Source organism: Chelonia mydas, chromosome 11 (genome assembly GCF_015237465.2).
Source record: "Chelonia mydas isolate rCheMyd1 chromosome 11, rCheMyd1.pri.v2, whole genome shotgun sequence".
Lineage (NCBI taxonomy): Eukaryota > Metazoa > Chordata > Testudines > Cheloniidae > Chelonia > Chelonia mydas.
The window spans coordinates 11,650,080-11,672,842 of NC_051251.2; the positions used below are offsets into that span (position 1 = coordinate 11,650,080).

The 22,763-nt window shown below is 40.7% G+C and overlaps 1 protein-coding gene across 4 annotated transcripts in view; it reads right to left on the bottom strand.

The window, feature by feature from the left end:
• The window catches only part of MYLK (myosin light chain kinase), a 324,584-nt gene that overhangs the window by 221,143 nt on the left and 80,678 nt on the right, over positions 1 to 22,763 (bottom strand). For 3 of the 4 annotated variants that reach the window (XM_037913164.2, XM_043524849.1, XM_037913166.2), the window contains exon 2: positions 1,438 to 1,610. In XM_037913164.2, coding sequence (XP_037769092.1) covers positions 1,438 to 1,602 — 165 coding nt within the window. In that variant the 5' untranslated portion in view covers positions 1,603 to 1,610. Of the gene's footprint in view, positions 1 to 1,437; positions 1,611 to 13,104; positions 13,181 to 22,763 lie in introns of those variants that run through there. The other variant, XM_043524848.1, reaches the window with a different exon arrangement.

Consider the following 22,763-nt stretch of genomic DNA (forward strand, 5'->3'; position numbering starts at 1 on the left):
CCCATTGTGCTTGATGCTGTGCAATCTCAGGGTAAAGAAACAGTCCTTGCTTCACAGAGTTTGCCTCTGAAACAAGATGTCAGAACAATAGGCAGGAAAGGGGGTGGGAGTACAAGGGAAGCAATAATAAGAACATGCATTTGCATAAGTCAATGACTCACAGTCCGGGGGGGGGGGGCGGGGGGCGTCAAATGGGTTTTTCTTAATTTTGAATTAAGATATGAACTAGGGCTAATTGATGGGAAAAAAGTTTTTGATTAAACAAAAATCCAAAAACTAATTTCTCGTTTTCAGTTTTGCAGCAAAAAGTCAACATTTTCCCAAAACAATTTTTTGTTTTTGTCAAAAAGTTGTCTTCAGGAAAAAAATCTTTTTCCAACCAGCTCTCATTTGAACAACAAATAAGATAAATATCAGACAGCCCCTACTGCCCCCCTACTTAAAGTTAATTTTTTAATAGCAATGAATTTTCTAAAACCTTCCAACTACCATTTTTGTTAACAGAAGGTTGATCGTTCCTGTTTCTCTGCTATACTCTGTTCCTTGTGCTGACAGATATGTCCCACCACTTCGAAGATTAGGAGTCTAGTGAATTTCACTATACAGCTGTCAGCACACAACCAGAGGAGGACAAAAACTGGCAGGGTAGAAGAGTGGAGAGAAAAGGGTGACAGCTCCAGAAGTGAGATTTGGAGTGATGGAAAAGAAAAGGAGATAACTGGGATAACAGAGAGAGAGAGAAAAAAAGATTATTTGTGACAGAGAGAAGATAATACAGATTCAAGTACAGACAATACTGAAAGTCTCAAGGAAAATGTTTTTTTGTACAAATTTCAGAGGCTTTTCCCCCCTCTTTTATCTCTCCAGATTTCTGTCCTTTTGGGATAACCAAATTTACATATTAATTGGGCTTTACTTTGAAAATATTGCTTTGCTTTCAGATGAATACATAGTTATGCCAGGTGGCAATGTTACACGCAGGTTTTCAAGTTCTTTTTCTTAGATTATGAGCAGCTTTTGACTCTTGGGAAGACTTGCTGTGTTAGTTTTGATTTAAAATTAAGGTTTTGTAAAACTTTTGGGAGAGAAGGAACTGTGCCAGCAATGGAGGAGCCCGTTTTCTGCCTTAGGCTCTCATTAGAGACAATTATGGAGGCAGAGAGGAGTGATTCATGCTGGGCTAAGACTCCTGAAAGATGGGAGTCTTTACACTTAGTACACAGTAAGATAGCAACAGTGTTTTCTCCTCCACTGGCATGGTAAGGTCTCTAATACCAGCTATCACTCACCAAGGGGTGACTTCGTGTAAGAATGAGGGTCAACAAGATATTTAACCAGATTCTTACGTTTTTCAACCCAACGGGAACCTTCAGTGAGATGACAGGAGAGAGCAGTGAAACAAAAAGCCACTCTACCGCCCCACAATGCATTTCTTACCTTCCCCTCAAATCTGGCCGTGCCTCCCAGCAGCACCCGGATATTCCTAGGGGGAAGCGTGAATGCTGGTGCTTCTGTTGGGACAGAGGGGCTGAGAGGTGAGTGCTCCAGCGTCACAGAGTTTTTGGAAATACGAGTTGATGACACCAGTTTCACATCTCCCATGGTTAGAGCTTTCAAAGAGAAAGAGAAACAAGAAGTAAAATGTTGACTCGTTACTATTATTTATATAACAGTAGCAACTAGGGGCTGCTAAGATCAGGGCTTGGTTGTGCCATATGTACACATAGTACATACAAGACAATCCCTGCCCCAAAGAGCCTTCAGTCTAAAGTGATATGTATTATTCCCATCTTTCAGATGGGGAACTGAGGCCCTAAGAGTTTAAGTGACTTGCCTAAGATCACACAGTAAATCAGAGAGAGTCTTGAACTTCATGCAAACCTCCCAAGTCCCAGTCCAGTGCCTTAACCACAAGCACAGCCTTCTCAGCTGTGCTATAATTGTAATAGTGCACTTAAAGTTGTTTTTAACAATATGACTCTTTGGTTTTCCTGGCGTAGAATACACTGACAATCAATAGGCTGTAAAAGCAGAGTCAATGTTGAACAAATACATGTGACATAAAGAGAGTTCTATTTCCAATGGATTTAAGTTATAAATGTGAATACTGAAAGTCTGACTTTTCATACCATGCTTTCAAGAGCTTAAGAAATATCTGCAAATCTCCCTCCAAAGAAACACACTGCAGGTACACAGGGGATACTTATTTTGCAAGCATTCCAAACCCTCAGTTTCCCAAAAGAAAAGTAAAGTAAAGTAAAGTAAAGGCTTTCTACATGCACGAGGAAAAGCAAGGAGATCAAAGCTAGAGAAGCAACTACACCAGACTGCAACTGAAATGGCATTTTTAGAAGTCCCATTATGGATAGCTGTCCCATCAGAGACAGCTCACTGTGGAATGTCTATGTACATCACACTGCCAATGTGAGAAGAGATCAGAAATATTCCCTACTTAAATGGAACAATTATCATTATTTGTATTACAGCAGGACCTAGGCCTTCCAACAAATATCTGGGCCCCATTATGCTGAACACTGTACACACCCACAGGAAAACACAGTTCCTGCCCCAAAACACTTATGATATAAATAGACAAGATGGACAAATAACAGGAGGGGGGAAATGACTAAGGTCACACTGCAGATCAGTGGCAGAGTCATGAATAGAACTCAGGTCTCGTAAGTCCCAGTTCAGTGCCCCATCTATTAACCCATGCTACCTCAGTTTGTGATATCACTTATAACAGATATAAATACATAACTAGGCAGTAAAGGTTTAACTTAAATGGGCAGGAACTGTGCAAATTTAGAGCTGCATTGTTCCTGGCCCTTCCACAGATGCAGAGGGCATGCCATCTCAAAAGGTGCTAGGGAAAAAAACAACAACCACCCAGGGATTGCCCACAACCCTAGAGGAAGTGGGGAAGCGCCAAAGTTACAGCTCCATTTCTCCAATGTCAGGCATGCTATGGGGAGCAGTCTGCACCCTCTCAGGTTGCATGTTCCCCCAACACATTCGGGAGCCTTCCAAAGCTCCCCATGGGAAGGTGAGGCACAAGTGCCCTGTTCAGTTGCATGTTTAAATGGCCAAGTGTTATAGAGGCATCAGTGTGAAATCTGGTCCATTTAAAACAAAAGTGTCATTGCAAGTTCTGCATCTACCTCTGCCAATTTTTGTGGTTTTAGAATCATGTTTTCCTCTTTTATTTAACTTTTTCAGTGCCATGCTGCTCTCTGACAGATCCATAATACAAGGAAAACTGACTACACTATATAGGGGAGACAGTGACACGGACGCTATACAAAATGCTGTTCAATGCACTAAGACAGCTGGGAAAAAAAAGAAAATATATTTCTCTCTATAGACTCTTTCAGTCTTTCAGTCCACCTTAAGAGTTACTCACAACGATAATAGGTAAAAATCATCCAGACAAAAGAGAGATTTGGACGATGCCTGTCTCCACTTAATATGGTTTTCCTTTCCAGTGCTATACTGTACTATGAACAGTTTTGCGATAGCATGCTTTAAGATGGGGGCGGGAAAGAGGAAGAATCTAGAGTATCATTTGCTAAGACTATTTGCAACCCAGTGTACACTCTTTAGGGAAAATGTGTTGACACCCATTACCATTAGAAAGAACAGAATTTAAACCTGGCTCTAATATAAATACAGATGGTGGTCTCTAGCCATAGTTGTTTTCTCCCTACTTCCCAAACAATCCATAAAGCTCCTACTCCTTGTCCACCCACATCCCCAGATAATCCTAGATAGCTTCCTAGCATTGCAAATCAAGGTGGGATTGACATTCATTGGGTCATGCCCTGAAACTAGTGGTGTGTGGGTGGGTGGGGGGGCAGTTATTACATGGCGGGGGTTGCGAGCTGTCAGCCTCCACCCCAAACCCCGCTTTGCCTCCCACATTTATAATGGTGTTAAACAAATAAAAAAAGTGTTTTTAATTTATAAGGGGGGGTTGCACTCAGAGGCTTACTATGTGAAAGGGGTCACCAGTACAAAAGTTTGAGAACTACTGGTGTAGGGGGAGGGGGATGATAAGAGGGACAATCAGGATTCCAAAACCTTATAACTATTTGCTGGAAAAAGCTTCTAGAAATTTTTGTTAAGTAAATGTATACTGCAAATGCAAAATCCTAAAACAAGCCTGACAGGTTTGCTCCCTATAATGATTAATGAGGAAGCTAGGTCATTGACCAGTACCTATGTGTTGGTCAATCAACTGTCCCAGAAATTTACAAGAAATAACATGGAGAAAATTATCTCTGCAATCTCAATTTTTAAAGATGAAATTATCAATACAAAGTGAATCATTAATTTCATGCCATATTATAGTTAAGAGTTGATATTACATGACTGTTGATTAGACAGAGCAAGGAATAAACAAGCACTGGCATTATTTTTAACAAAACCAAACCAAAACAAAAAGAATAGGAACTCCCCCCACTCCCCACCCATGTTCACAAAAAAAAAAAATTAACTGGCCCTTGAATTAGATTCTCCCAGAACTCAAGGGGACTTCATATTTGTTTGGGACCTATGCTAAGAATGAAGCAATCCCTCAAAATCCCCAACCTCCTTCTAAATAAAGGAATTAAGAATGTCACTTTTAAAAGCACTTAAGTGATTTGGAACACAACTTTCACTGGGTTTTATGCTCCTAAATCATTTAAGTTTTTCTGAAAATCCCATCCTAGAGAACTCTATTTATAGAGCACAGTTGGCATGCAAGGTGCTCTACAGAAGGACAAGGTCCCTGCCCTAGAGAGCTAATCATCTAAATTTGTCAAAAACAGACTAAGAGATGTGTATGATTGATTCCTGCATTGTTAATTCCAGAGTTTTTATACACAGACAGAGATGGGGGAGGCATGCAGGAGCACTGCCCCAAACTGTATTCCAGGCCTGGTGTGGGCAGCAGGATGCTCATGCTGGCCACAGAGCGCCCTTTCTACACTGGGGCTGCAGCCGCCATGGTCACTTTGTCAGGGAGGGGACGGGGACACAGTCTGCAGAGAAAAGGGGATGGAAGAAGGCAGCCGAGGGAGATTTTATCGCAGTGCTCCAGAGCCTGCCAGAGTTATTCACACACACACACACACACACACACAGCAGTGATGCGCGCTTGATCTGCCAGCCACAGCCCAGTCCCCTCAGTGCATAGTGGGAGGGGAGGGCAGCTGGGACTCCAGGGGCTCCCTCCCCCAGCTGGGTGCTCCTGCTCTCCCCCATCTCCAAGCACCACTTGGAGCACAGCCAGGCAAATTCCTTGACTGCATCCCAGTCCATAGAATCAGCAACAAGCCTATTTTTGCCTCATGGGAAAGGCCCGCTAGGTATGCACAAAGGACAATCTTCTCACTGAGGCAAGATGGGTTAGGTAATATCTTTTATTGGATCAACTTCTGTTGGTGAAAGACAAGCTTTTGAGCTACACAGAGCTTGTCTTCTTCATGTCTGGGGAAAGTACTTTCCCCAGACCTAAAGAAGAGCTCTGTGTAAACTCACAAGCTTGTCTCAAAACTGTTGAACTATCCTGTTTTGACATTTTCCAAATGAAAAGGTTTTTTTTTGGTTCAAAATGATTTTTGTCTCTAAATGAAAGTTTTAGTAAAAAAAATGTAAGAAAAAAAGATGAAAAAAGGTTGAAATCTAAACAAAGATTTTTGAAAAGATCAAAATGAAGCATTTCATTTGAACCAATCGGAATTTTTTTTTCAGATTTTTGGTTTACTTTTTTGGGGGGGTGGGGAGGGGGAAAGAGGACTGATTTGGGATAGGAAAATTGTTTCCCACCCCGCTCTAAGGCTCAGTACTGTTGAAAATCCTACCCTTATTATTATATATAATATCTTATCAAAACAAACATTCATTTAAATATTCAATAATAGCCTAAACATTTGGGAGCCTTCACAAGCCCACAACACACTTGGGCCATTAGGTATCTGGCCCAGCTCCTCACACTGTTTCTATAGAACTGGAAATTACTGTTTGTCAGAATATCAAGCGTATGTGTAGAGACCTGTCTATTTCTATATTAAGACAATGCTTCTATATTTCTAAAACTAGTTACAAGAAAGTGCTCAGTTCTGTTTAGTGGTATCTGGTAAACATGTCAAATAATTAAATTAAAACAAAAAACAAAGGGTGATTAAATAAGAAACACAAACCGTATTTGTGATTTCAAGTACATTGTAATTTAAGTACCACTAATAATCGGTAAATTCAAAAGTCAGAGTTATACTTATTAAGACCTCTACTCCCTCAAATACAGAAGTTAAACTCTGCCTAGGTTTGTATAGTCTATGTAGACCAAGCTGGATGAGCAAGCATCTCAGAGAGGTGATTAAGAAAAAGCAGAAAGCATACAGGGAGTGGAAGAAGGGAGGAATCAGCAAGGAAAGCTACCTTATTGAGGTCAGAACATGTAGGGATAAAGTGAGACAGGCTAAAAGTCAAGTAGAGTTGGACCTTGCAAAGGGAATTCAAACCAATAGTAAAAGGTTCTATAGTCATATAAATAAGAAGAAAAAGAAAGAAGAAGTGGGACCGCTAAACACTGAGGATGGAGTGGAGGTCAAGGATAATCTAGGCATGGCCCAATATCTAAACAAATACTTTGCCTCAGTCTTTAATAAGACTAAAGAGGATCTTTGGGATAATGGTAGCATGACAAATGGGAATGAGGATATGGAGGTAGACATTACCATATTTGAGGTAGAAGCGAAACTCAAACAGCTTAATGGGACTAAATCGGGGGGCCCAGATAATCTTCATCCAAGAATATTAAAGGAATTGGCACATGAAATTGCAAGCCCATTAGCAAGAATTTTTAATGAATCTGTAAACTCAGGGGTTGTACCATATGATTAGAGAATTGCTAACATAGTTCCTATTTTTAAGAAAGGGAAAAAAAGTGATCCGGGTAATTATAGGCCTGTTAGTTTGACATCTGTAGTATGCAAGGTCTTGGAAAAAATTTTGAAGGAGAAGGTAGTTAAGGACATTGAAGTCAATGGTAAATGGGACAAAATACAACATGGTTTTACAAAAGGTAGATCGTGCCAAACCAACCTGATCTCCTTCTTTGAGAAAGTAACAGATTTTTTAGAGAAAGGAAACGCAGTGGATCTAATTTACCTAGATTTTAGTAAGGCATTTGATACTGTGCCACATGGGGAATTATTAGTTAAATTGGATAAGATGGGGATCAATAGGAAAATAGAAAGGTGGATAAGGAATTGGTTAAAGGGGAGACTACAACGGGTCCTACTGAAAGGTGAACTGTCAGGCTGGAGGGAGGTTACCAGTGGAGTTCCTCAAGGATCCGTTTTGGGACCAATCTTATTTAATTTTTTTATTACTGACCTTGACACAAAAAGTGGGAGTGTGCTAATAAAGTTTGTGGATGATACAAAGCTGGGAGGTATTGCCAATTTAGAGAAGGACAGGGATATCCTACAGGAGGATCTGGATGACCTTGTAAACCGGAGTAATAGTAATAGGATGAAATTTAATAGTGAGAAGTGTAAGGTCATGCATTTAGGGATTAATAACAAGAATTTTAGTTATAAGCTAGGGACGCATCAATTAGAAGTAACGGAGGAGGAAAAGGACCTTGGAGTATTGGTTGATCATAGGATGACTATGAGCCGCCAATGTGATATGGCTGTGAAAAAAGCTAATGCGGTCTTGGGATACGTCAGGAGAGGTATTTCCAGTAGGGATAAGATGGTGTTAGTACCGTTATACAAGGCACTGGTGAGACCTCACCTGGAATACTGGTTGCAGTTCTGGTCTCCTATGTTTAAGAAGGATGAATTCAAACTAGAACAGCTACAGCTTGGCTTGTTTAGCTTGTTTAGCCTAACCAAAAGAAGGTTGAGGGGAGATATGATTGCTCTCTATAAATATATCAGAGGGATAAATACGGAGAGGGAGAGGAATTATTTAAGCTCAGTACCAATGTGGACACAAGAACAAATGGATATAAACTGGCCACCAGGAAATTTAGACTAGAAATTAGACGAAGGTTTCTAACCATCAGAGGAGTGAAGTTTTGGAATAGCCTTCCAAGGGAAGCAGTGGGGGCAAAAGATCTATCTGGCTTTAAGATTAAACTCGATAAGTTTACGGAGGAGATGGTATGATGGGATAACATGGTTTTGGTAATTAAATATTCATGGTAAATAGGCCCAATGGCCTGTGATGGGATATTAGATGGGGTGGGATCCGAGTTACCCAGGAAAGAATTTTCTGTAGTATCTGGCTGATGAATGTTGCCCGTATGCTCAGGGTTTAGCTGATCGCCATATTTGGGGTTGGGAAGGAATTTTCCTCCAGGGCAGATTGGAAGAGGCCCTGAAGGTTTTTCACCTTCCTCTGTAGCATGGGGCACGGGTCACTTGCTGGAGGATTCTCTGCTCCTTGAAGTCTTTAAACTACGATTTGAGGACTTCAATAGCACAGATATAGGCATGAGGTTTTTTGCAGGAGTGGTGGGTGAAATGCTGTAGCCTGCGTTGTGCAGGAGGTCAGACTAGATGATCATAATGGTCCCTTCTGACCTAAATATCTATGAATCTATTCAGACTTATTTGTTGGAGTGCAAGCTAAATTAAAAGGATTATAAAGTGAAATATGAAAGCAAGGATAAGTGGCTAGTGGTGGAAGAACAGACTGAAGAAATGAGTCTTGAGAGAGATTGGAATGAGGCAGCACATGCAATCACACTATTGAGGGTAAAAATTGAAAAGGCCACAAGTCCTTATGCTTACAAGCTACAATGCTTCAGAACTCAGCAGTTGTGGTTAGGAAGAAATATCCCTCAATCTACCAGCTAGGTTCGGTGCCTGCATATGTTAGATGAAGGGAGTTAAACCAAAATCTCCCTCGGTTTTCGCAATTATAAAATACCAGACAGCACAGATGATTGATATGTTCTGGTGTGGCTGTGCTTATGTTCATATATACATATGTGAAGATACTATAAAAGAAAAGCATGCAACTTCTAACGCTGAAAAATGTCAGACTTACATATAAAGAGGAATAAAGGTATTGCAGCTTTAATCATGGTATAAGATTAACTACACTACACCTTCAGCCACCATTTATACCAGAATAAATCCTGGAGTAAATCCTGTCATTCCAATGCACTTATTCAGAATATGCACTAATTCAAATGAGAGCAAAATATGGATCTATACTTTCAATATAAGCAATTCTTTAAAACACAGCTTCTTAACAGTTCTTAGGGATGGGGGAATCCTTAATAGATCAAGTAGGAAATGTGAAGGTGTAAGATCTGGTTATATATCCTGCAGGTTTTGACCATTATTATTCCACACTAATAAGATGAGCCACAACTGGTATCTAATGAGTGGGAGTTTAGCTTTTACATAGGGTGACCAGACAGGAAGTGTGAAAAATCAGGACGGGGGTGGGGGGTAATAGGCGCCTATATAAGACACAGCCCACACAGCACACAGTCAAACTGTGGAACTCCTTGCTTGAGGAGGTTGTGAAGGCTAGGACTATAACAGGGTTTAAAAGAGAACTGGATAAATTCATGGAGGTTAAGTTCATTAATGGCTATTAACCAGGATGGGTAAGGAATGGTGTCCCTAGCCTCTGTTTGTCAGAGGGTGGAGATGGATGGCAGGCGAGAGATCACTCGATCATTACCTGTTAGGTTCACTCCCTCTGGGGCCCCTGGCATTGGCCACTGTCGGTAGACAGGATACTGGGCTGGATGGACCTTTGGTCTGACCCAGTATGGCCATTCTTATGTAGCCCCAAATATCGGGACTGTCCCTACAAAATCAGAACATCTGGTCACCCTACTATTACATGAAACTGGTGATTTTCCAAGTTGTGAGTAAGCAACTAAATTGAGTCTGCAGTGCTGCAAAGAAAAAACTCAAAGGCTTGTCCAAGAAAACAGATTATACTTAAGGGCCAGATTCTACCACTGTTACTCAGAGAGGAAGTCCTTACTCCATGAATAGTCAATGGGACTATTATTGGACTACGGTTGTGCTCATCCTGAGTAAATTAGCAGGATAGGGTATTCAACCCATAACACACTGAAGAGCAAGTTTTAGTCCTGCTATCTTTGGTGAAGTGGTTTTCTTTCAGAAAACTGGTTCTTTAACACTAGCTTTTCCTTCCTGAGAAGGATACAAAAACAGACCAGATACTAAGTTTTCAGTAGAGAACCTGTGGACTCTTTGGAAGGGTCCATTGTTTGGGCAAAGATTAAGATCTATTATTAGAATGTCTTCTACATCAAAGGAGTTGGGGGCAGACAAAACCAAATAGGCCAAATTCATCCCTAGTGTAACTCTACTGGAGAAAGTGGAGTTACACCTGCATAAATTTGGCCCATGAGGTCTAGTCTATTCCCTCATCACACCAGTATTCATAATATCGTATTCTCCACTGCTCTGCCCTGTGTAAAGTGACAGTTCTGCAGAGCAGGTTTGCAAAAGCAGACTTTGTTGTAACCTAAGGGCCCAATCTTGCAAGGTGCTGAGTTCTATGTCAGGCCTTAAGTGCAAGACAAGATGGTCTACAGAGAAAAGAAAGAGAAAGCGGCCATCACTAGCATAATTTTAAAGTCATGCATCTTGTCTGAATAGCGAAACATGACCAGCTTGTGCCATCCATATCTAGAGTGCTTTGTGGGCATCAGCATACAATATTCAGTTAGGTGCTAGTTTTGTATTTGTTATTCCTCATTTCATTTTCTTGATTGGCCCAAATCCTGTTCTGTGTTGTTCATCCACCATTTCCTTCCCATCATCCTCTTTCCTAGTATTTTTTTTAATCTCTTTTTTCTCCAGATGATCTTCCCTTCTCAACATATACCCATCTCCCATTGATTTCCAACTCCATGGAGTGCTTCTGAAAGATCCAGCCTAAAATCCACCTGTTTTACCCAATAGTGAAACAAAAGTAATTAGCAAAGTTGATCTATCAATTAGGCCACTAATCAGCTGGAAAGTCTAACGAGCATCAACATAGGCCAATAATATACACAAGGCCATTTTTATAGCACTAGCGTACTAGTTGGACAGTACGAGCAAAGCCCCAGTCCTGAAGATATTACAGTCTATTTGCCTAGACAGCTATATACAAGGGCAAAATCTGACCCCAAATATCAACCTCACAATGCGCAGAAAGCGTGCAAAATCAAAAATTATATCAGAAATAAACAATGTTTAAAAAAATTAATCCAATTCCTCTCTAACACACACCAGTAAATATCCAAAGTAGAGCTGGATGAAAAACTGATTTTTTGGTTCATTCGTAGTTCTGAAAAAATGGGGAAAAAAATGGTTCAGGTCAAACCGAAAATGAATTTTTTGGGGAATTCTCTGCTAACAGGAAGTTGAAAAAAATCATTTTGGGGGAAATGAAACTGAGGTGGTGGTTGTACCCTTTCACCCTGAGATGTGGGAGACCCAGGTTCAAATCCCCCCTCTGGAACAAGGATTTCAACTTGGGTCTGCCCCTTCCCATACAAATGCCCTAATCACCAGACTATACAATATTCTGGGTTGAGTCTCTCTCAATATCTCCTCTTGAAACTGTTCCACTTTGTGTAAATAAATATTCATTGGAGCAGGACTTGAACTTGTGCCTCCTATATTCCAGGTGAGTGGCCTAAACACCAGCAACACACAGCCCTCCCCCCACCCCCCCCCCCCGGACCCTCCAATGATTACTCATGTATTTTATAGTATTCAAATATTTTGAGTAGCCCCTGGGACTACTTTATGTGAACAAAATGCTTCAGAAGCAATTGTTTCCACATGGGCATAACATACTGCTGTGTGCAAAACATAAGGCAAGATGAATGAAAACCACTCCATACATAGATGATCTTCAGATGAAAGACTCTGAAGGGAACTGATCAGAATCCATAAGGGTATCTTACCACTGATTTCAAAGGCCTTTGGATCAGGCCCTAGGAGGGTTTTTAAGATATTAATAAAAACAGAACAAAAAAGCATAAGAACCATTCTTACTCTCACCGTTGCAGATTTAGTGTATCTTGGTGCAGTGCCAAATAAAATCAACAGGTTAATGCTAAATATCATGGTGTCAGTGTGAACCACTGAATAAAGTAAAAGCTATTTTTATGCTTTAGCACACATCTGGTCTAAAAATAAAAAGTGGATTGAAGTTTTTCTAAATGCAGTCTTTAAAAGGGCTAAGACTGTGTTCCCCAAAGACTATGAACTTGTAAATTAGCACAAGCAATTTTAGAGCAACATAAGCCTCTAATCACTCACATTTAGAGGTTTGACTTTAGTGAGCTTTGCATTTTAAAGCCTTTTCTAGTGGCCAATTATGAAATCTTTTTGCCTAGCAAATACTCAATGATGAAGTTCCCCAAAAAATAATTTCACACTGTAGGTGTTCTTGGAATTGCTCTGAAAATAGCATTTCCATGATGCTTTTACACAAATACAATCAGAGACCAAATCAGCTTGCCCAGTATTAGTTAGAATTTGGCAAGCAGAACAAGTCTGAACAAATGCAGTCGAGATCCTTGTGTGCTATAATTTTATTTATCCTTTTATTTAAGCAACTTTCTAGAATGGCAGATTATCCCCAAAATCTTTTTCTTAAAAGTATGGCAAGCTTGCTGCTAAATAGGATTTCAGGGATTCTAGATGGATTGTGACCATTTCATTTCACCTGGCTTTCACAGATAGATTACAGTCTTTAAAACAAAATCTGCTGGAACTAAAAGTTGCAATATGTACTATATAATACAAAAATAAACCAGCATAGAAACTTTGGTGTGTAGTGTAATGATGCAGCTAGACAGCATTTCTATTCTAGATTTTTTATTCTTAATCCTTTCTAAAAAGCACACAAATCCTTACAAATTCTCACAGTGTGCACTGTAATCTCTTTAATACCAAGGCGGACGAATGTGTTTCAAGCATTTTCTGCTGGGAACAAATCTCTCTCACTCAATATTCTGCTTAGAAAAATAAACCAAGAAAAGCAAATGCTAAGAAACCCAGCCAGTAGTCTCTCTCTTCTACATATTTTATATAAGTAAATACTTACCAACAGCTTCCTACATAGCCATTTAATTACACTAATTTCCTTTTCCCAAGTCCGTCCTCTGAGTCAGAAGTGAAATGAGAGAAGGAGAGTGTGCATATGAGAGAGAGAGAGAGAGAGAGAGGAAATCAGAGCCTGCAAATTAACTTCACTCACTGATGTTGCAACTCCACACTTAGGCACACATTTTACTGGGTCCAGCCATTCTGTTATTTTAACCCAGGTGCCCTCAGAAACCTTTGAACCACAACTGCTGAAATCTGCATAGAATTTTTATTGAGTCCCTTAAGGAGTGGAGTGAGAGGATTAGTCCAGTGGTTAGAACATTTGCTTGTGACCTAGTTCAATTCCTTGCTTTACAAACGACTGACTGTGTGTCACCTTAGGTAAGCCTCTTTCTGTGCCTCAGTTCCCCAACTGTAAAATGCGTGTGATACTTTCCTACCACACAGGAGTGTTGCAAGGATAACTACATTAAAGACTGTAAGGCGCTCAGATGCTTCGGGTGGGGAGGGGCATGTAAGTACCATACACTGAGTGAAAGGTACACAGATGGCCAGAAGTTCACAATTAGCTACTTCTCACTTTAAAAAACATCCATGAAGGTATTTTATAAAAAAAAGTGTCTTTACCTTCATTGAATTCAGTGGAGTGCCACTAGGGTTAAATGTGGCCCACTGTGTTTAATAATTCAGTATTTTCGAGTGCCTTTCCATCTGCAAGGGCTGGCTACACCGGCTGTATGGATGCCTTACTCAACAAAACCAATTTTAGGACACCTTCTTCTTTCAGATCCTAGCTTTATCCCAAAGGCTAAGATGCACGGACAACTTTTCCTCTGCACACACAATTCTACAAGTGTACACACAAAACCTACAACACTGCACAAGCTAGTACTTACACCCATATGGCTTGTGATGGTCTAGTCCTACACAACCTCCAAAGGTGTAAGGGAAGCATAAGTGACTCCCTTACTCAGGCTACTAGTAGCCGAACAAGGGGAAGTTGGAGCCATACAGCCACTACCTTCTCCTCATGAGGAGGTGGGTGGAGAAGGTGGGAACAGGGCGGAGCCTTGGTTCATGCCTCCAATACCCTGGAAGAGTACCAGTGCCAGCATACTGGGAGATGCGTGCTGTTTTGGGTAGGGGTCCAGTACTGTTTCGTTCCGCCCTGGAGCAACAGGGAGCCTGGAAAGCAGACTGGGAGTCTGAGTTAGATTTACTTTTCATAGCAGCACAACTACACACGGCTGCTTGCGGAGAACAGATTGTAAAGTGGCAATTTCGCCCATGATGAGCTGTTTGCTCACAAAAAATACCCATCTGTGCAGGTAAGTGTAGATGTTTTACAGGTATAATTTAGGAACCCAAATTTGAGAACTGACTCTTTTTCCTTACCCATGTCTTGCTATGTGATAGTCACTTCTGGATTTATATTATATATAATCATTTTCACGAAGGCAAAGTCAGGAAGAAAAAGCCCTATCCAACAATCCAGACTTCGGAGGATCAGATTTCCAAGATGTCTTCAACCTGACCTCCAAGGATCCGATCTTTTTCCCAGTGAAGTTCTATAGCACTGTAATTCACTCCAGGGGTGAACAAAATGAGATGCCAAATTTGAATGACCCAGGCACATTAGGTGGCAGTTATTAGGAACCTTTTGAGGCTGAAACATTGCTCCCTCCCTCCTCTGGAGAGCTAAACATCCAGCCTTTCCTCTCCCAAATCCCTTCTTAGCACACCTCTTACATGCAGCGTCCCTCTGCTAATCAGATGTGTGTTTGATTCCCGGCTCTGTGACATACTTCCTATGTAACCTTTGGCAAGTCACTTCAACTCTGTGATTATCTATAAAACGGGGATAAGTCTATTTACGTACTTCCCAGGCACGTTTTGAGACTTAATTTCATTATTTTTTTTGTTAAGTGTTCCAAATCCAGGGCTGACTGCTACAGAAATTTCTCTAAATAAATACAACCAAGCTCTAGGAGGCAGAGCACACTTCATAAATTAACAACATTTAACCCTTAGGTAGAGCTGTTTACCCACAGACCTGAAAGCATTCTACAAAAGTAGATAAGCATCATTATCTTCACTGTATGGGCTTGGGAACGAAGGCACAGAGACATGAAGCGTGTTCCCCATCTTCACACAACAGCTCAGTGGAAGCGCTGAAAATCTAACCCTCTGTTCAATAAAACTTGTATCTTTATCCCATTTGAATTAATATTTTAACTGCTATCTAGATACATTAACTCCTCTCTGTTCTGCCACCACATGGCTGCATGAGGAATTTCACTGACAATGTGCAGCAGCAGGAGTCAAGATGATGAAAACTAATAAGTATAAGGCTTTATAATAGATACTAAGGCAAAGAAAGTCATTCCCCATGGACAGATCCTTCCATTTGTCCCTCTCAACATTAAGCAACTATTGAGGATGTGTATTTTTCATAGGTATTTTCAATTTCAGCCACCAGCATCCACTGCCTGCAACCTCCCCCGATTTGTTAACAATGCTACTTTTTTAGGACACTTTTAGGCCTCACTTCTACAAAGATTTATGCAATGTCTAACTTTACATGAGGTGAGTAGCCCTGGAGACGTCATTGGGACTACTGATAGCTTGTAATTTAAGCATGGGCATAAGACTCTACAGGATTGAGGCTTTAATTGTTTATTGCTATATTAACTACACAAGGTTTCAGTGGAAGGGAAAGACATAAAATAAACACACATACAGGGAGATATGTATATATATATTATTTAATTGCTATATACAACCATTCTACATAATATAACTATTTTAATCAGTGTAAAAATTAAATTTGAAAAAAAATGCAAGTTTAAAGGTATACGTCTTTAAAAAAGGCTGAAATTGTATTTTAAAAGAATGCAGCAACCTCTGAAGATTCAGAACATCCTTGAATGTTTAATCTGAAACATCAGATTAGGAAGCAGTAAATCCATCTTCTTCACAGCTGTTATTTTAGAAGAAAAATGAGCAAGTGAATGTGAAGTGCACTGGGCAGGTTCTGTGGGGTGTCTGTACCTAAGAGCTATTTTATAGCAGCAAATTGAAGCCAGAGGGAAACCCAGCTGGCAAACAGAATACAAGGCGAGGCTTTTCTTTAAGATTCCAACATGCTTTCCTGTAGGACTGTGGTGGGATTCAAACTGGATCACAAGCATGTGTTATGGTTCAAGTTCATTAACAATATATGTACAAAAAGAAGAGGCTTCTATTGAAAGGTTTTCAATGTACTAAATGACAGGACACCCCTCTTGACACATTATAGAATTCCCTTCACAGGTTTCTATAATTTCCGGAGCTCAATCCAAACATCTCAATCTGTGGAAAGCTTTGGAATTACAACCTGGATCTGGGTCTCAATTTCACCACTGGGATCTAACTATCGTCAGCCAAACTTCAGGCCCAAACCTCTAATAATTTCTTTCTCGGTCCTTATATAGGGACTGAAGGATTCTTGTAAACACAAAGCCACCATTTCTTAGGGTGACTGGTGTGTTCTCCCATTCTTCAGACTTTTCATTTTCACCAATAAACCTTTGTACTTAATATGCACTTTACATCTGAAGCCTTCATATGCTTTACAAACACAAATAGGACATTTGGATGCAGGGGGCTGCTTGCAGTTGAATTTCTTACAGAAACATGCACGAGCCACAAAAATCAGATATAGGGCCAGACTTCCACAAAATCTATGTGATTACCTGACTCTAGGGTTTGGTCCAAGTCCATCTCTAATATATAGAGGAGTATAACACACTCTGCTAATTAATCTCTGCAACTAAGGAAACAATTTCCCAGTGCTGTCCAGATGGTCAGATAGTACAATGATGAACATGACATAGAAACTCTGGAGGACACAATTGATAGATTAGATTATACACAGGATGTTCCAGGTCAATTTTGCACAGCTGTTGAGCGTATCCAGAATGTTTGCTTTGCTCATCTCCTGTCCATATGCCCTAAGCCAGTTCACAACAGATCAAATCTATAGTTAGAAATCTCAGGTGCATGTGGGAGTCAGGAACCTTGTTGAAACATTTGGAGGCCCATGGCACAGGATTCTACCATGGCTCCCACTGCCAAGAGCCCCATTTACAGCCTTGTAATGTATGTAGGGCTAGGATAAGTCAATACAAGCAGATAACAGCATGATACAAGTATTCCATGCACAAACTCAGATTTGCAGCCAAGGTTCTGGCTTCAAGCCTTAGAGCTCACCTAACCTAAGCCCCATAAACTGCTTTAATAATAGCAGTACTTAGCATTTAAATAGCACCTTCCAACTGAGTATCTTAAAGCCTTATACACACATTAATAGACTATGACTCACAGCACCTCTGTGAGAGGAAGGATAGTTGAGCATTTAGGGGGCTGACCTGGGTTCAATTCCCTGCTCCACTACAGAGTTCTTATGTGACACTGGGTGACCCACTTTGTCTCTCTGTGCCTCAGTTCCCCAAATGAGGAACCTTCCTACTCATCAGGGTTATTGAAAAAGCAACTATGAGATGCTCAGACACTTTAGTAATGGGTGCCAGAAGTACCCAAGATACATTGAAGTAGGCATAGACAGTGAATAAGCCACTTGACAGATGTGGAAATTGAAGTACAAAGCTGTAAGTGACTTGCCTAAGGATCAACATCAGATCTTAGATTATAAGAAGCTGTTTTCCTGGCATATAATTCTGTACTCTAACCACCCAACACGTTGGAAAAGGTTACTAAAATCTTGATTTAAAAAACAAACCAAAAAAAGCAACATGTCTGACTGATTATCCATGGCTGCTGTACCTGTGTGAAGTTATTCTTAATCTCAAACTGAACCTTTAGAAATCTCTAAAGAGGAATCTGTCCCCATAGAGAAACTCAACATGGGGTTCTTGCATAGTCCATGGATTTGACTGGAGTTTGTCTTGAGTGGCTGAGCAGAACAGAAGAGTAAAAGAACACGCCTCACAATGCAACTAGATTAACACTGCGCTTTCCCTCTCTTTCCCCCTCAGAATGGGGTCAGGGAGGAGAAAGACCTGCTTTCTTTCACAGTCATGCAGCATGTGTCAGGCTTCAAACAGTAACATTTCCTGCTAGTTATAGGTAAGGCTACATTTTAGTCATGGGTATTTTTAGTAAAAGTCATGGACAGGTCACGGGCAGTAACCAAAAATTCGCAGCCTGTGACCTGTCCATGACTTTTACTATATACCCCTGACTAAAACTTGCGGGGTGCGGCAGCCCTGGGGGAGCCAGGGGTGCTGGGGATGGGGAGTGCGGCCCGGGGGGCGCCGTGTGTGCTTGGGAGTAGTGGGAGGGAGCGCCACAGGTGCTGGGGAGGGGAGTTGTGTCCCAGGGAGCCAGGCTGTGATAAGCTGTTCTGATTCTATCCATAGAGGGACATAGCACACATACCTCCTAGCTTCTTTGTTACAATAGTGTTATACAACTTCAGAAAGTGTTCTTTAGGCATATAATCATCACACTACCTCTCTAAGGTGGTTAAGTCAGCAGGGCTTGGAAAAAATCCACTCACCCACACATGGCAAATAAGAGCCTTCCCTCGTCAACTTCCATCACTTTCTGGAGAAACAAGCTCTCATTATGGAGTATTGGTAGCCACTCCATAGTTAACGTTGAAGCCAGCATGCCATTATTAGCCCAGTTTTCAACACGCTCACATCTCCCAAAACACAAGTCTAAATCCCCTCAAAAGAAAATATTACTCTGCCCATCCAAACCTAACATCACCTCCTAATAAAAACAGGAGATGTACATGAAAAGCTCAAAATAAGAAGTTATAAGGAGACTACCATTGGAAATGGACCCCTTGAAAAAGAAATGGGATTTTAGTTTCTTCTGGTAAATTTTTTTAGTTTGATCTTTACCTTTTATTTCCATAAATATATGTGCTATCTTTCAAATTGCAGGGTACATAACGGCAAGTGTATTTTTCTAACCTGACAAGTAGATTTAATCCTACAGCAAGTAGGTGTAGAACAGTTTTTCCAAGCTGCACATATTTTCCCCATTTTACATCTGGGAAAGATAGATACAGAGAGGTTAATGACTTGCCCAACGTTGCCCAGCAAGACAGAATATCAGAACTTAGGAGTTCCTGGCCCCAGTTCCATGCCTAACTCTCTAGACTATGCTGCCTCTCTGTAGCACTTTGATAGTCGTTTTGCAATGCTGCTAAGAAATATATTCTAGGCTTCCTTTAGAATTGTTCTTGCTTTACCCTTTGATCTAAGCAATCTATAAAATTTAAAAATACAAACATTACACCTCTTCTGCATCGCCTTAACAACAAACTGAATATTAAGCTTAAAAGGGAACTTTTGATAAGAAACCGCCTGAGGATTTTTGAACTATTGAAAACAAATATGATAGAAGTTGTGATTGTCTTTAATGACCTGCTTCAGTTTTAACAAGCTGTGCCAGCAATGCATCCAGTTGATAAGGCAGGAAAACTGTCAACAGCCATGGAGTCTGATGCGGATCAGACTCCCATGTTACTCAGCTTCCTTTGATAAATCATTTTTAGGAGGGTTGCCTTTCCTGAGTTTATAGTCCACAATTCCCCTTATGATATACTGCAAGAGGGAATGGAGAGAAATAATCGGAGGAAGAATGTGCCTAGCAGTACCCTTATCTGATCCACAAATCTTTTACTGTAACAAAACCTAGGTTACCAGATTTTAGGCTGTGTATGGCAGAAAAGATTAGCACAAACTAACTAAGATTAGCACTAGCTAACATCCTCAGAAGGTCATTGATCTTTCAGCACAAGTTGTCCCAGCCAGAAGCCCAAGTACAAGCATTGCTGATCCAGGATATAGCTTTGAGGCAGAGGGTTAAAATGCTAGAACAGAGACTTATACCCTAAACAAAATGAAACCTAATCCAGATGTTTACAGTAAAGCCATAAATTAGATTTAGGATAGCAGACTGCATTGTGGCTCAGAGATACCATTATCATAAGGCCTCTTGCATACTCGGACTACTAATGTGACAAGATGCATTTTATCAAGGAAAAGACAGGATATGTTACTAAACCTCCTCCTTTTGTTCTGGTGAACTCATGGATTTAGATATGTGAGGGTGATAAAGGAGGCAGGGATACATTCTGGAATGCTGAATTTATGTTGTTTGCAGCTTCTTATCTGAACAGCTAAACAGATTTTGTGTTCAAACTCTGGATACAGATTAACTTTAGTTTCCATGTTTCACAAACTACAAACCAACAGTGTCTTTTCTTGGTTCTGCTGCAAGTGGTCGATTCCTATTGCCCACTTCCAAACTGCTAGGACTATAATGCTTCATAAAAGGTGGATCAAGGAAACATTTTCTTTGGTTACCATCGGCCTGGGATTTGTACCTGCTTCAAGTTTTGGTTTCAAAGACAGACAAGAGACTCAAAGGGAAACAGAGTCAAGTCTGCCAAGTTCCTTCCAGTTTTGGGAAAAAAGCCACAAGTTTTACACAGTTCATATTCAACCCACAAAGGGGCTCTAGTCTGTAAATGAGACCAAATCATTGGAAAGGCCCCCACTGTCTTCTATGCGAGATGGACTGGGCCCTGAGTAAATGTCACCAGCTTTGGGGTCATGCTGTGAATATTTAAGACAAAAGGAATTATGCTCTTGATTTAAAGAGAGTCACTGGTACTTTGTCCAGAGCTGTGTTGTGTAAGGCTGAATTTGGCACTGACTTACATTCTATGCAATCTCATTATCTGTCCGCACAAGAATAAACCCATAAGCTCTTGCTGCCAGTGTATTTTTCCTGGGCACAACAATTGTGCACATGTATGCAAACCAAATACGCATTCCTACTCCAGGGCAAACAGTGATCATTTATTCTTTGTCAAACCCTGACAGCATGCCAGGAGCTATAAAATATATAGAAACAGTCCCTGCCTGAAGAGTTTACAAGCTAGATCTACAATGTCTTGTATCCCGGCAGGTGTTTATGTAATTGTTCATCAGAGCTTTTAACAATCACAGAATTTTTTTTAAAAAAACAGTGAATAAGTAATCTGCAGAACTCATTGCCACAAAACACCATTGAGGCCAAGCAATTAGTAGGATTCAAAGAGACATGATAGGAACTTTCATAACTATTTTAGCTAAGAAACATTTATTAAGGATATAAACTCTCATGCTCTAGGGCATAAATCAACCATTGTTAGGAGGGCAAACTGGCCTCTGGTTGATTGTCTCAACCCTGTCCATAACCCTGCAGGTGTCTCAGGCAGCAGGGCACTTCCCTTGTGGTCTATTTTTTTCTTCCTGAGACTAGGCAAAGTGTAAGGAGCTCCCTTCAAACCTGAAGGCTTCAGAAGAGCCACCCCAAAGAGCCACGTAGCTCCAAAACCACAACCTGAATAGCACCAATTTAAACCAAATTTTCAAACCATTAAACATGAGCTTGTGACTATGTACCTGTTCTTATCTGGAGAAGATAAATCACTTCTTTCCTCTTCCTGCTTGGATTTACCTTCTCTTTAGGGATCAGACAAAGCCAAGTCATCTGACTGCTTACAATACCATGCATTAAACTTAGAATATAGACTCCCACAGACAAAGCACACCAGGTCTAGGTCAGGAGGAAGAGTATTACCCTGCAGAGAACACAGACTTAATTATGGAAAGGCAGCAGCCATCTTAAAGTGGACTATTCATCATATGAAAAGCCCCACAGAATGCCAATATAGAACACACAAGACATTAACAATGTCAGTGCTTTGCCATAATGAGGAAAATTGGAGGAATTTCTTCTAATCCCGTTTAGACCCAAGCTCACAAAGCATCCATTTCCACAAACAACTCAACACAGGTTTCACTTCAGGCTGGAGGAAAGAGGTAGGACTGACACATACACAAACAAATCTGTGCCTTTAATACATTTGCTATTTCACATCCTGGTACAGTCAAATATTTTACTGCATTAAAAAGTTGGTTTACATAACTTAACATTGTATTTGTAAACTAGTGATTTGCGGCAACTCACACAGGACTTATCAGACTTACTCAGCAACATTCTATATATGTGCCTATAATGCATGGTTTTGAAATCTACTTCCAACTCTGATTCCCTTCGAACTTCCATGTGGCCAGGATGAGGAGGAAGGTGGTTGGATTTGACTCCCCAGGTCCAAGCCTGCCCTTACAGATGTACGGCAACTCCGGGAGGGACATATTTTCCTGTTCCAGGTTTGGATGATGCTGAAAGTTCACATGAGATTTGAGCCTGTGATAGTGAAAATTTGAGAGAAATTGGTTGTAAGATTCCAAGTGCCACCAAATCTAAACCTGAACTTTAGCTTTGATTCAGCCCAAACCCCAGAGGCTGAGCCTCTAGAAACAGTCAAATCCAGATCCAAATTCTTCCTCCTCAGAACATCTCTAGTCTATTTGTTTTGGTGCACCCATGTGTCACAGGGTAATACTGTCCCTTTAAAAGAGAAGACGCCAGTGCATTGCAACTCATCAGCTCACTCTAACTGGGCTTAAAACAGGGCATCTGGGTGGGCCCTTAAGAATATAAGAATGGCCACACGGGGTCAGACCAAAGGTCCATCTAGCCCAGTATCCTGTCTTCTGACAGTGACCAATGCCAGGTGCCCCA